The sequence below is a fragment of the Temnothorax nylanderi genome, unplaced genomic scaffold (assembly GCF_030848795.1).
Source record: "Temnothorax nylanderi isolate EJ_2023f unplaced genomic scaffold, tnyl_v1.0 TNYL_tig0127_pilon, whole genome shotgun sequence".
Classification (NCBI taxonomy): Eukaryota; Metazoa; Arthropoda; class Insecta; order Hymenoptera; family Formicidae; genus Temnothorax; species Temnothorax nylanderi.
In genome coordinates this window covers 106,492-119,887 of record NW_027249189.1, presented here as the reverse complement: position 1 = coordinate 119,887, position 13,396 = coordinate 106,492, and the positions used below count along the sequence as shown (strand labels likewise).

The following is a 13,396-nucleotide window of genomic DNA, read 5'->3' as shown; positions in this document are numbered from 1 at the left end:
CTTCAAAAAATACGGTAAAATAATGCAATAGAAGAAAGTTGCTTACAGAATTATAAAGCCAAATATACACACAAAATTATAGAATAATGACAAAAATAATAGATATAACAACAAAAACATGAAAAATACGTAAAACTTACGAAAAAAAAATTAGTTTGTCACCCAAAAATCACAAAATGTGGTCTCAAACGACCGTCCTTCGCGCGATTTGCCGACCGATTGGGGAGCCGAAGAGGGATTCAAATGCGAGTCGTTGCATGACAACAAGCACAATCTAGCAACATTACATTTATGAAATATTACAATGGTTCATAGTGTACAACTGGCTCATTGATGGACTACCTACCCTATTTATTTCTTGCAAAATGGCGGTCATCTAATTATCTATCCATTTGCCCCTAAAAAATAATGAAAGAAAATTTCATTAATTAATATATACACTGAGAAAAAAATTTTTTAGATCCAAGAAAATATTTCTTTGAATAGTCCTAATAACATATTTACTTAATATAATCACATATTTATTTAGAATTATATATCTTTACTTAAATTAAGTAAAAATATCTAATTCTAAATAAATATGTGTATTATATTAAGTAAATATGTTATTAGGACTATTCAAAGAAATATTTTCTTGGATCTAAAAATTTTTTTCTCAGTGTACAAAATGATTTGATGACGGGCATATAGATTGTCTCTTATTCAATCGTGTCTTATTAAATCTCTGACATATTCTTAATTAATTCCATAGTTCACCAAAAATTCAATATTATCTAAGTAACGATAATTCAAAAGTCATTCTTTGCAAGTTATAACCATGTTGTCATCGGAATAATCAAAAAAATCGTAATTATTTGAATCGTTACTTACTCGCGGCATATGCAAATACGATCATCGTTGCAGTGTCCTTCGTTGTGTCCTTTAATGATACAGTGAGCAGCGTAAAGGGTGTGACCAACACCTAAACCATCGAGAAGATCACAGGCGACTTTACGTACGCGATGATGTCCTTCGACAAGTGCCATTTTCAAGGATTTATCTTCATTTGCCAACCGCAACTCCAGGGACACTTTATCTTCATTTGAAATATATAACATTGTTATTATTTTAAACAAAATCACTTGAGAAGATTATTTTAACGTGTGATTAAACTTATTGATAAAACTAAAAAATAACTTTGAAGAATCATTATCACATAACGATATTTGCAATTAGTATATAGATCTACATTTAAATATATTTTAAAAGCTATTTTCAACACTTTAATTTATAAATTGGGAAGTTGTATTCTTGGTATACCTATGTCTAGTTTCAGATTCTATTCCGTAACTTCGACGGGAAGTTTGTGCGCGAAAGCGACCGCAGCCACAACTAAAAGAGCGAAAACGTAGATCATCATTTTGAAGAATGAGTCGTTGTCGAATCTCGTAAATACGATGTGAATTTAGTTTTAAATTTTGTTTTGCCGGTCTTTATACTAGTGTAAATGATTATAAATTGCGACAGTGGGGAGTCGGTATATATTGATAAATACGGCAATTTTTGGTCAAACAAACAATTCGTTGGACTATCCATGTCCAGAGATAAAAGCAAGTATTTGGTTTTAAAAATAGTATACGAAGAGATACGGTAGTGTCTCGGGCCAAGTACACGCGCAGCGCGAGACCGTCGTGTATCTTTACGCGAACGGTCGAGTTCTGAGTACCCGAGATTTTGAAATCTCAATAACGAGTCAACGGATCAAGTTGTCATTTATGTAAGAAAAGTGTTTTTATTGTTATATATACAGATACCACGATAATGTGATACTACGATCTAACCAGAGAAAAAGTCGTGAAAGCAAATTACGATTGTTATACAATTAATATGCGTTTTAATTTACAGATTAATTTTGTGTATAGAATTTACGAAAGTTTAAACGTTTTTATAATCACTCTGTATAATGGTTACTTCGGCAAAAGGTAGAATTAGCATTGGTGATAAAATATTTATACTTTTTGTTTAAAGTGTATTATTAAAAATTACGTAATTAAACATCATGATCAAATATCACTTATAACTCGCGTGAATATCGTTCTCGATCGATGATCTGATCGATGATAAAAAAAAACGAAATCCTAGTCATGCTTTCGGAATAAGGATTTTTAATAAGAAATACATCCTATTACGAGTATAAACTACAGTAGCTTATTTCGAACGCAAAATGTTCTATTTATAATCAGCTGTTTAAATAAACGCGAAACATGGATTGGCTTTTTAATCAGCCCCGACCTATAGATACTGCTATTTAATTATTTTTCTTTATTTTCGGTGGGAAAGAAAAATGCAAATGTGAAAAAAAATTAAAATTTAAAAAAATAGAATATACATTTTATTTATATATATACAATATTTGAAATGTATAAAACATCATTACGACTCAAGAGCTAATGTGATTTCAATGTGTGCATGCGTGTGTGTGTATGTGTGTGCACGCAGAATGCCATCATACTTAAAATTTTACTAGGTAACGTCAGAAATAAACTATTATAAATTCAATTGTTATCTTGTTAGAAACAAAAAATAATGAAAACATAAAAAAACTTAAAATATTATTCAAGTATACAGGTCAGTAAAAGATACCATAGGGAACAAAATTTTACTCTTATTATTCTTTTAAATAAGGCTATAAGATTGTGTCAAATATAAGGTAATTTCGGTATATACGCCACACCTAAGGAGAACTTAATTTATCGAGTATTATTTACTATGTTTAAGGCAAATTAATTATACCAATAAAAACTTTATATGGTCTATTACTATAAAAAAATTAGAAACATGAAATATTTATTCTTTGTATTTAAAAAAAACTTTTAGAAATCCTTACATTTTTAATACCATATATCCCATAGGGGTGGGATATATAACATTCATGGGTGGAATATACGTCTTATAAAAAATTACAAATAACGTTTATAAATAAGGCAATAAAATGTCATAATAAATTGTAAAATGTGTGTAAAAAGTTTATTAAGTTGTAAGAATGGTAAACAAATTATAAAACTGAAAGATTTTAAAAAGAAAATAGACGAACGATAGATGAGTTAAAGGTTATTGTTATATGATCCAAAAAAGAAAGAATGCATAGGAGATTTTGATTCTTACAGAGTGTCTGTACTATGGCAAAAATTCCGCTAAAAATGCTGTATATCCCAAACAGGTGGGATATACAAGATATCAAGCTGAACAAAGAATACAAGAGCTGCACTTGTATTTTGCTGTATTCATCATTTACTATCCCTCTACACTTATATATCATGAAATAACCATTAAACCTTTTATATTGCCTACAGTAATCATTTTACTTTACATAGATTGTAATATATATGATCGCGCTACATTGAGAAATCGATTCAACTCACGATGATTTCGTTAATATTAACAGTAAAAAACTGAAATTACAACACAATACTAATATGGCATAAAGCCACATAACAGAGTGATTACAAGCAAATATCTTCATTTCTTCTATTTTTTCTGACTTCTGCGGCGTAAATCCCCGCGCGGCGTAAATATTGGAGTTTCCCTATAGGTCAGAGATCATTAAAGAGATAATGCGCGTCGCGTTTATTCAAACAGCTGATTATGGACAGAGGCCGTTCGATTTTTGCTGATAATCTGCTCTCATTGCCTGTCAGGTTCTGTCGACAGAACACGAGCTTAATGCGGACATAAATGGCTATGGCTTTAATATGGGATTTTGATCAAGTTTGCTGCCGATCTGCGCGCAAACTGCTAACATTTTGCTTATAACACTTTGCCTATAATACTCAAGAGGGTTAAGATATATTACACTATTTTTAAATGTCTAAAACATATTTATTACAGATGAATTCGTGGTGCAATCAAAATTAAGAAATAATGTGAGTCATATGCGATATGTCTCCATCGGTCAAAATCCCAACCCAATCTTCTTAAGTGATCGATTACCGCAGTCGAGATTAACCTATCCATTTGTCCCTAAAAAATAATAAAAGAAAATTTTATTATTAATACAAAATGATTTGATGACGGGCATATTGATTGTCTCTTAGTCAATCGTTATTAAATTTATGACATATTCTTAATTAATTCCATAGTTTAACAAGGATTCAATATGGTATCTAGTAACAATAATTCGAAAGTCATTCTTTGCAAATTATAACCATGTTGTCATCGGAATAATTGAAAAAAAATCGTAATTATTCGAATCGTTACTTACTTGCGGCATACGCAAACACCTTTGCTGTTACAGTGTCCTCCTCTGCGATTTCTGGCGATACAGTGAGCAGCACAAGCGCTGTGACCAACACCTGTACCATCGAGAAGATCACAGGTGATCCTACGTACGCGATGGTGTCCTTCGACAGGTGCCATTTTCAAGGATTCGTCTTCATTTGCCAACGGCGACTCCAGGGACATTTTATCTTCATTTAAAATATATAACACACATTGTTATTATTTTAAAATAAAATTACTCGAAAAGATTATTTCAACGTGTGATTAAACTTATTATTAATAAAATGTAACTAAAAAATAACTTTGAAGAATCATTACGTATCGATGCTTAGTATAGATACATTTAAATATATTTTGAAAGTCATTTTCAACGCGTACTTTAATTTATAAATTGGGAAGTTGTATTCTTGGTATGTCTAGTTTCAGATTCTATTCCGTACCTTCGATGGGAAGTTTGTGCGCGAAAGCAACCGCAGCCACAACCAAAAGGGCGAACACGTAGATCTTCATTTTGAGGAATGATAAGACGAATCTCATTAATACGATATGAATATAGTTTTGAACTTAGTTTTGCCGGCCTTTATATACTAGTGTAAATGATTATAAATTGCGACAGTGGGGAGACCGATTTATATCGATAAATACGGCGATTTTTGTTCGAACGGAAATCCGTTGGATTTTCCATGTCCAGAGATAAGAGCAAGTATTTACGTATTTGCTTAAAAATAGTATATTTGAGTACAGCCGGGAAAATCCTAGACAGCACACACGGAGAGAAATAATTTGCTGGCACAGCAGATTTTATGCTGTCTTAGCAAATTTTATTGTTATTATATGGCCAGCAAAACGATTTGTTAAGAGTACTAATCGCATTTGCTGGATATAATTTTGCTGAATCTACGAATTATTTTGCTGTAAGAACAAATTAGTTTTTGTTCAGTTAACAAATTTCTTTTGTTATACCTACCAGCAATATAGTTTTGTTACATGAGAAAAATTATATTTATGCTATATAAGAAATGATATACATATATTTCTTTGGGCATTTCTCAACTGTGTATACACAGAAAAAAAAGAACATTCTCATTTAGAGAATATCTTTATTTCTGACTTCATTATTTTCCTGTTGTGCGATTTTTCAACAGCTTTTCTCATTATTCTGTCAGATATTTTTTAATTTAGGATCTTCAAGATGGTAAAATCATCCCACAAACCCAGGAAGCGGCATTATTCGCCCACCAGTGACCGTCTTGTGGGCCTCGAGTTTGACAATGTCTATGTTGTGCGCAATTGCTAACAAATTTTTTTTTCTTTATGCTCCCAGCAAGTGATTTACAATCGTATGCAATCCGCAATATATGCAATGTTCTTACAACATTTATGCTGTATGGGTATTACTTTATCTGAGATTTCTGAAAAATTCTGAGACATTTTTTCCATCAAGGTTTTCATCGAAAATAAATAAAAATATGTTTAAATAATAGTATAGGTCAGAGATAATTAAAGAGATAATGCAAGTGTTTATTTAAACAGCTGATTATGAGCAGAGTCTGTTCGATTTTTGCTGTCAATCTGCTCAGTTCCTGTCAGCAAGTTCTGTCGACAGAACACGAGCTTAATGCGGACACAAATGGCTATGGCTTTAATGTGAGATTCTGATCAAGTTTGCTTCCGATCTGCGCGCAAACTGCTAACATTTTGCTTATAACACTTTGCCTATAATACTCAAGAGGGTTAAGATATATTACACTATTTTTAAATGTCTAAAACATATTTATTATAGATAAATTTGTGGTACAATCGAAATTTCAAAAAAATGTGAGTCATATGTGATATGTCCATCGGTTAAAATCCCAACCCAATCTTCTTAAGTGATCGATTACCGCAGTCGAGATTAACCTATCCATTTGTCCCTAAAAAATAATAAAAGAAAATTTTATTATTAATACAAAATGATTTGATGACGGGCATATTGATTGTCTCTTAGTCAATCGTTATTAAATTTATGACATATTCTTAATTAATTCCATAGTTTAACAAGGATTCAATATGGTATCTAGTAACAATAATTCGAAAGTCATTCTTTGCAAATTATAACCATGTTGTCATCGGAATAATTGAAAAAAATCGTAATTATTCGAATCGTTACTTACTTGCGGCATACGCAAACACCTTTGCTGTTACAGTGTCCTCCTCTGCGATTTCTGGCGATACAGTGAGCAGCACAAGCGCTGTGACCAACACCTGTACCATCAAGAAGGTCACAGGTGATCCTACGTTCGCGATAGTGTTCTTCCACGGATTCGTCTCCATATATCTTCACTGGCCAATACGCGATGTCCACGAGCACTTCATCTTCATTTAAATCTGTTTAAAGGCATCTTTATTTAAAATATATAACATTGTCATTATTTTAAAATAAAATCACTTGAAGATTATTTCAACATGTTATAAAATTTATTATTAATAAAAAGTAACTAAAAAATAACTTTGAACTTTGAAGAATTATTACGTATCGATGCTTAGTATAGATACATTTAAATATATTTTGAAAGTCATTTTTAACGTGCACTTTAATTTATAAATTGGAAAGTTGTATTTTTGGTATGTCTAGTTTGCGATTCTATACCTTCGACGGGAAGTTGGCGCGCGAAAGTGACCGCAGCCACAACCAAAAGGGCGAACACGTAGATCTTCATTTTGAGGAGTGAGTCGTTGTCGAGCTTCGCAACTATTGAATTTAATTTTGCCGGTATTGAATTTAATTGCTTTATATACCAGTGTAAGTGATTATAAAGTGCGTAATATGTGACAGTGGGGAGATTAGTTTTTAGTTATAAATACGGTAATTTTTGTTTGAACGCACATCGTTGCACCTTCAATGTCCAAAGATAAGAGCATGTATTTACGTTTTAAAAATAGTATATCTGATTACAGTCGCGAAAATGTTCAAGTATATGAATCACCTGTGTAATCATTTTAATTGTATGTATAACAATCGTAACTTGCTTTCATGACTTTTTCTCTGATTAGATCGTATAGTATCGTTATCATAATATCTTTACGTAATAATATAATATGGGATGATTATAAAATGCATAAAGAATGAGTAAAAGAATTAATTTCATGGCAATATTATGTATGTATATATATTTATTCTTATCTTTCAACATATCGTTACATATACAAACCGAGATATAATTTTAAAGATTAACAAAACAAATAAGTAATAGGCTCTCCTGAATAAATCAAATAGGGAATAGTGAGAGAGGCAATCGGAGCCACGCGCGGTAATTATTGCGCAATCAATATATAGTCAATAAGATAAAATATATTAGCCAATACATATTCGGACGTTTCGACACTTTCTTTGTGTCATCTTCACCGTGTAAACAAAATTAATATACATGAAAATTACAAACGATATATTAACGGTCAAAAGCGATCAAAATAATATAGTCGATCAGTCGACAAGCGCAGTCAAATCAATAAAAGACTTTATTATATTTGACCGCGGAAGTGGACCGCGGAATTTGACAAGATTGTGTCAAATATAAGGTGATTTTGGTATATACGCCACACCTAAGGAGAACTTAATTTATCGAGCATTATTTACTATGTTTAAGGCAAATTAATTATACCAACAAAAACTTCATATGGTCTACTACTATAAAAAAATTAGAAACATGAAATATTTATTCTTTGTATTTAAAAAAAAACTTTTAGAAATCCTCACATTTTTACCATATATCCCATAGAGGTGGGATATATGACATTCATGGGTGGAATATACGTACGTCTTATAAAAAATTACAAATAACGTTTATAAATAAGGCATTAGAATGTCATAATAAATTATAAAATGTGTGTAAAAAGTTTATTAAGTTGTAAGAATGGTAAACAAATTATAAAACTGAAAGATTTTAAAAAGAAAATAGACGAACGATAGATGCATTAAAGGTTATTGTTATATGATCCAAAAAAGAAAAAATACATAGGAGATTTTGATTTTTACAGAGTATCTGTACTATGGCATAAATTCCGCTAAAAATGCTGTATATCCCAAACAGGTGGGATATACAAGATATAAGCTGAACAAAGAATACAAAAGCTGCACTTGTATTTTGCTGTATTCCATCATTTACTATCCCTCTACACTTATATATCATGAAATAACCATTAAACCTTTTATATTACCTACAGTAATCATTTTACTTTACATAGATTGTAATATATATGATCGCGCTACATTGAGAAATCGATTCAACTCACGATGATTTCGTTAATATTAACAGTAAAAAACTGAAATTACAACATAATACTAATATGGCATAAAGGCACATAACAGAGTGATTACAAGCAAATATCTTCATTTCTTTTATTTTTTCTGACTTCTGCGGCGTAAATCCCCGCGCGGCGTAAATATTGGAGTTTCCCTATAGGTCAGAGATCATTAAAAAGATAATGCGTGTTGCGTTTATTTAAACAGCTGATTATGGACAGAGTCCGTTCGGTTTTTGCTGCTCTCATTGCCCGTCAGCAAGTTCTGTTGACAGAACACGAGCTTAATGCGGACACAAATGGCTATGGTTTTAATGTGGGATTCTGATCAAGTTTGCTGTCAATCTGCGCGCAAGCTGCTAACACATTATGCTTATAATAATACTTTTAGAGGGTTAAGATATATTGCACTAATTTTAAATGTCTAAAGAATATTTATTACAGATGAATTTGTGGTACAATCAAAATTCCAAAAAAATGTGAGTCATATCGTCATATGCGATATGTCCATCGGTCAAAATCCCAACCCAATCTTCTTCTTAAATAAACGATTACCGCAGTCGAAATTAACCTATCCATTTGCTCCTAAAAAATAATTAAAAAAATTTCATTATTAATACAAAATGATTTGATGACAGGCATATTGATTGTCTTTTATTCAATCGTTATTAAATCTATGACATATTCTTAATTAATTCCATATTTTAACAAGGATTCAATATGACCTAGTAACTAATAATTCAAAAGTCATTTTTTGCAAATTATAACCATGTTGTCATCGGAATAATTGAAAAAAATCGTAATTATTCGAATCGTTACTTACTTGCGGCATACGCAAACACCTTTGCTGTTGCAGTATCCTCCTCTGCGGTTTCTGGCGATACAGCGAGCAGCACAAGCGCTGTGACCAACACCTTTACCACTGAGAAGGTCACAGGTGATCCTACGTTCGCGATGATGTTCGACAGGTGTCACTTCCAAAGATTCATCTTCACTTGTCAGCGGCAAATCCAGGCTGTCCAGGGGCACTTTATTTTCATTTAAATCTGTTTAAATTCAAGGCATCTTCATTTAAAATATATAACATTGTCATTATTTTAAAATAAAATTACTTGAAGATTATTTCAACATGTTATTAAATTTATTATTAATAAAAAGTAACTAAAAAATGACTTTGAACTTTGAAGAATCATCACGTATCGATGCTTAGTATAGATACATTTAAATATATTTTCAACGCGCACTTTAATTTATAAATTGGGAAGTTGTATTTTTGGTATGTCTAGTTTCAGATTCTAGTCTGTACCTTCGACGGAAAGTTGGCGCGCAAAAGCGACCGCAGTCATAACCAAAAGGGCGAACACGTAGATCTTCATTTTGAGAAGTAAGTCGTTGTCGAGCAACTTCACAATTATATTGAATTTATTTTTGTCGGTATTGAATTTAACTGCTTTATATACCAGTGTAAATGATTATAAATTGCGTAATATGTGACAGTGGGGACATTGGTTTATGTTTATAAATGCTGTAATTTTTGTTTGAACGAACATTGTTGTACCTTCAATGTCCAAAGATAAGAGCATGTACCTATTTACGTATTTGCTTTTAAAAATGGTATATCTGATTACAGTCGCGAAAATGTTCAAATATATGGATCACATGTGGAACCATTTTAATTGTATGTGTAACAATCGTAGTTTGCTTTCATGACTTTTTCTCTGATTAAATCTAGTATCGTTATATCATAATATCTTTACGTAATAATATAATGTGGGATGTTTATAAAATGCATAAAGAATAAGTGAAAGAATTAATTTCAATATTATGTATGTATCTATATTCTTATCTTTCAACATATCGTTACATATAGGTACAAATCAAAATATAATTTTAAAGTTCTACAAATATGTTTTGCAATTGATTTATGATGATATCTTGAACTACAATAAGAGGCTACATACATTTAGAATAAAGAAAAGTAGTGTTATTTTTAACAATTATCTTTAGTGAAAAAAAAATTTTTTATTGAAAAATTGTTATATAGGGTAAATTCGGGTAAGATGGCCATACAGGAAAGATGACCAACTCATGTTCATTCGATGTTTCATGGCGAGCTAGATTGAAAGAACATAAGTTGGCCATCTTTCCTCTATGGCCATCTTACCCGAGTTTAGCTGTTTTAGAAAAAGCAGCCTCACGGAAATGGCTGCCACATCCTTAAATTTTAAATAAAACTTACAGAATTAATAGATAAAAGTATATAGTTTGAGATGCATATAACGATTCTTCAATCAAAAAAATTTTTTTACTAAAAGAAATTGCAATCTCCATGTTCTATCGATATGTTGACATTTTCGCGATAATTCCAAGAAGGAAAATTGATGACGTACATACTTAGTAGTTATCACCGACGGTTGAAATTTACTTGTGAAATTTACTTGAAACTGAGACTAATTATAAGGCGATAAACTTTTTGGACACAACTGTCCTCAGAAATGGTGACACATTAATTACGAACTAGTATCGAAAACTAACATTCTCCGGAATTTATATTAATTACTTCTCCGCCCACCCAGAAATCTATACAAAAAGAATTCACGTCATCACGGGTCTGGTCGATCGTGCGGTCTTATTGTCTGATACAAACATTTCCACATGTCTATTAACATTAAAATAGTTAAAGAGATCCTATTAATAGTTACCCGATACATGTCGTCAATAAGTGCGTCAACCAAAAATTGAAAAACATCAAATACCGATATTACACCTAATTCGAATGACAATCAAGCGATCAATCTACAAAAAGACATCGAGAATATGACAAAATAATAGGGGCCACGTAATCCTCTATTTGTCATAAACTATTATTGTTTGTATGTTTTTTAACACAAGCTATACATTTTTCATTTTACGATTGACCATGTTAATTTACTTCCGTTTTTACGTTTTATTGCTATATGATATAACGCACAAAACACAAGTTTCCAAAAATTTTTCTTTAGTCTTGATCTCTTACTATTTTATATTATATCGATATACATTTTATTTCTAGTCTTTAGATCTGACTTGCGGGTACAATGTCGTGACTACTGAATGTCTTTGTAAGAACATTTTAATTTTTTTATACTCTTGAAAAGGACCCAAATTTAGGGTCAGGACGTCGTGCTGACCTATCTAATAAAATTGCCAGTTATCGTCGAGGAAATCTAATCACTTACGTTATTCATTCACTGGCGAAGAAAATTTCTTTAGTTGTAAAAAAAAGTCAAAAATTACTTTACTTTTTTCTTTGTCCTAGATGTACTATGTAGCCTCTTAATTATTTTAATTCGCAAATTGATTTGCGATTTAAAAAGCAAGGTTTTGTTGAATATATAATAGTTTTAACATGCTCGATAAAAAGAAATGGTCGGTTTACTTCTTCCAATCCATTTATTAGGAAAATATTTTCATAAACTATTACGAGATCACTCTCGTAATATTTGGAGGATAGTCCCCTATTATGAAATGGGCTCCTAATATGAAATAGCGGGGTTTCTGCTAAACTAATAGGTCCTCGTCTGTTGGTTCCACCATGAACTTATTGCCCTTGGGATGAAATCTATCACATTAAATTTTTAAATTCTATTTCTTTAATTCTGTTCCTATTACATTTTTAAATGCTGCCCATAGACTTCCAGCAATCACACAAAATAAACTCGGTATCTTATAATAGGAGACTTTCCTCTACTATATTTCATTAAATTACAGTTCTAATGTTTTTTACAGATTAATTTTGCGTATAGAAGTTATGAAAGATTAAACGATTTTATAATTACTCTGTATAATGGTTACATCGGCAAGAGGTAGAATTGGCATTGATAATGATGTTCATATTTTTTGCTTAAACTATCTGCATTAAAAATTACGTAATTAAACATCATGATTAAACACCACATATATAGGCTGTTTTCCTTTTAGTGACACAGAGGACACACTCGTTTCAAATTGACACATTTACTGTGAATATTGTTCTTGATCGATGATCTGTATCGATGATAAAAAAACTGAATACTAGTCATGCTTTCGAAATAAGGACTTTAACAAAAAATACATCCTATTACGAGTATAAACTGCAGTAGCTTATTTCGACGTGAAATGTTCTATTTATATTCAAGAATGCTATCGCGGCTAAGGCTTCTTGTGAAAAACGAGAAGTACAGTATGCAAAACATTTCTGAACGCGCGTCTAAAAATGAAAGACGATAAAACCGTTACGTATTAATATTAATATTAATAATATTAATAATAAGCAAGATTGTTAGATTCACTGTAAAGCTGTTACTATTACAAATTGTATTTCGTTGCAATTATATGCATAATATCAAATCGATAAATACAAAAAAACTGTCATCCTCTCTACAATAATACTAATAATCTACTCAAATTCGCCGACATAAAATAAAAAATTATATGAAATAAGTGATACAGAGATTTATATATGTAGATCTCTGAGTTCAAGATAACATCGTGCTTATTGGACATCAATTATTAATTCAACAGCAGATAGAATTTTATCCGCACAAATTCCCCAAAAAGTTTTAAGATATTAAATATTACAATTTCTTTGCCCGCGTGTGCCAAACAACATTTTTATTTCTGTGTAACAAATACATAGAAAATTACGGTGAAAATATCTTTTCTGTTCGTTATCAAATTTAAAAAAAAAAAGCAATTATAGAAATGAAAATAACTAGAGAAAATTTTTTTGCTAAAAAGAAGTCGATGTGCTTTCTGTGTGCATCGCATATTGTGTAAAATAACAATCAAGTAGAAATAACCGACGATGTTCAGACACAGACAAGTATTCATTTTTCTA

The 13,396-nt window shown here is 31.1% G+C and overlaps 3 protein-coding genes across 11 annotated transcripts; all 3 read right to left on the bottom strand.

Moving 5' to 3' along the window:
* Window positions 1–3,242: 3,242 nt before the first annotated feature.
* Window positions 3,243–4,818, bottom strand: LOC139776761 (defensin-like). Its single transcript, XM_071713671.1, has 3 exons — window positions 4,698–4,818; window positions 4,241–4,445; window positions 3,243–3,999 (listed from the first exon to the last, which is right to left on the bottom strand). The coding sequence occupies exons 1-3, from the start codon at window positions 4,792–4,794 to the stop codon at window positions 3,981–3,983; spliced, it is 321 nt and encodes a 106-aa protein (XP_071569772.1). The 5' UTR covers window positions 4,795–4,818; the 3' UTR covers window positions 3,243–3,980.
* A 1,191-nt stretch (window positions 4,819–6,009) lies between these two features.
* On the bottom strand, window positions 6,010–7,910 carry LOC139776755 (defensin-like). The gene is made up of 3 exons (XM_071713655.1): window positions 6,887–7,910; window positions 6,411–6,624; window positions 6,010–6,170 (listed from the first exon to the last, which is right to left on the bottom strand). The coding sequence occupies exons 1-3, from the start codon at window positions 6,954–6,956 to the stop codon at window positions 6,152–6,154; spliced, it is 303 nt and encodes a 100-aa protein (XP_071569756.1). The 5' UTR covers window positions 6,957–7,910; the 3' UTR covers window positions 6,010–6,151.
* A 1,042-nt stretch (window positions 7,911–8,952) lies between these two features.
* On the bottom strand, window positions 8,953–11,083 carry LOC139776752 (defensin-like). Of its 9 annotated transcripts, none has more exons than XM_071713652.1 (5): window positions 10,929–11,051; window positions 10,703–10,754; window positions 9,845–9,941; window positions 9,362–9,584; window positions 8,953–9,123 (listed from the first exon to the last, which is right to left on the bottom strand). In XM_071713652.1, exons 3-5 carry the CDS (start codon window positions 9,912–9,914, stop codon window positions 9,105–9,107), a joined length of 312 nt encoding a protein of 103 aa, XP_071569753.1. In that variant the 5' UTR covers window positions 9,915–9,941; window positions 10,703–10,754; window positions 10,929–11,051; the 3' UTR covers window positions 8,953–9,104. The 9 variants fall into 9 exon arrangements, with proteins under 9 accessions (XP_071569753.1, XP_071569754.1, XP_071569748.1 ...); XM_071713653.1 differs by having other exon boundaries at window positions 10,933–11,041; XM_071713647.1 differs by lacking the exon at window positions 10,703–10,754 and having other exon boundaries at window positions 10,929–11,083.
* Between the last annotated feature and the right edge of the window lie 2,313 nt (window positions 11,084–13,396).

What these genes read in the sequence shown, in the direction of transcription:
- LOC139776761 (XM_071713671.1), bottom strand. Translation starts at nt 4,794, where the DNA reads ATGAGATTCGTCTTATCATTCCTCAAAATGAAGATCTACGTGTTCGCC. An exon ending in GCACAAACTTCCCATCGAAG is followed by an intron (nt 4,446 to 4,697) that starts GTACGGAATAGA and finishes TTTTAAATGAAG; the next exon opens with ATAAAATGTCCCTGGAGTCG.
- LOC139776752 (XM_071713647.1), bottom strand. Translation starts at nt 9,914, where the DNA reads ATGAAGATCTACGTGTTCGCCCTTTTGGTTATGACTGCGGTCGCTTTT. An exon ending in GCGCCAACTTTCCGTCGAAG is followed by an intron (nt 9,585 to 9,844) that starts GTACAGACTAGA and finishes GAATTTAAACAG; the next exon opens with ATTTAAATGAAAATAAAGTG.
- LOC139776755 (XM_071713655.1), bottom strand. Translation starts at nt 6,956, where the DNA reads ATGAAGATCTACGTGTTCGCCCTTTTGGTTGTGGCTGCGGTCACTTTC. An exon ending in GCGCCAACTTCCCGTCGAAG is followed by an intron (nt 6,625 to 6,886) that starts GTATAGAATCGC and finishes GCCTTTAAACAG; the next exon opens with ATTTAAATGAAGATGAAGTG.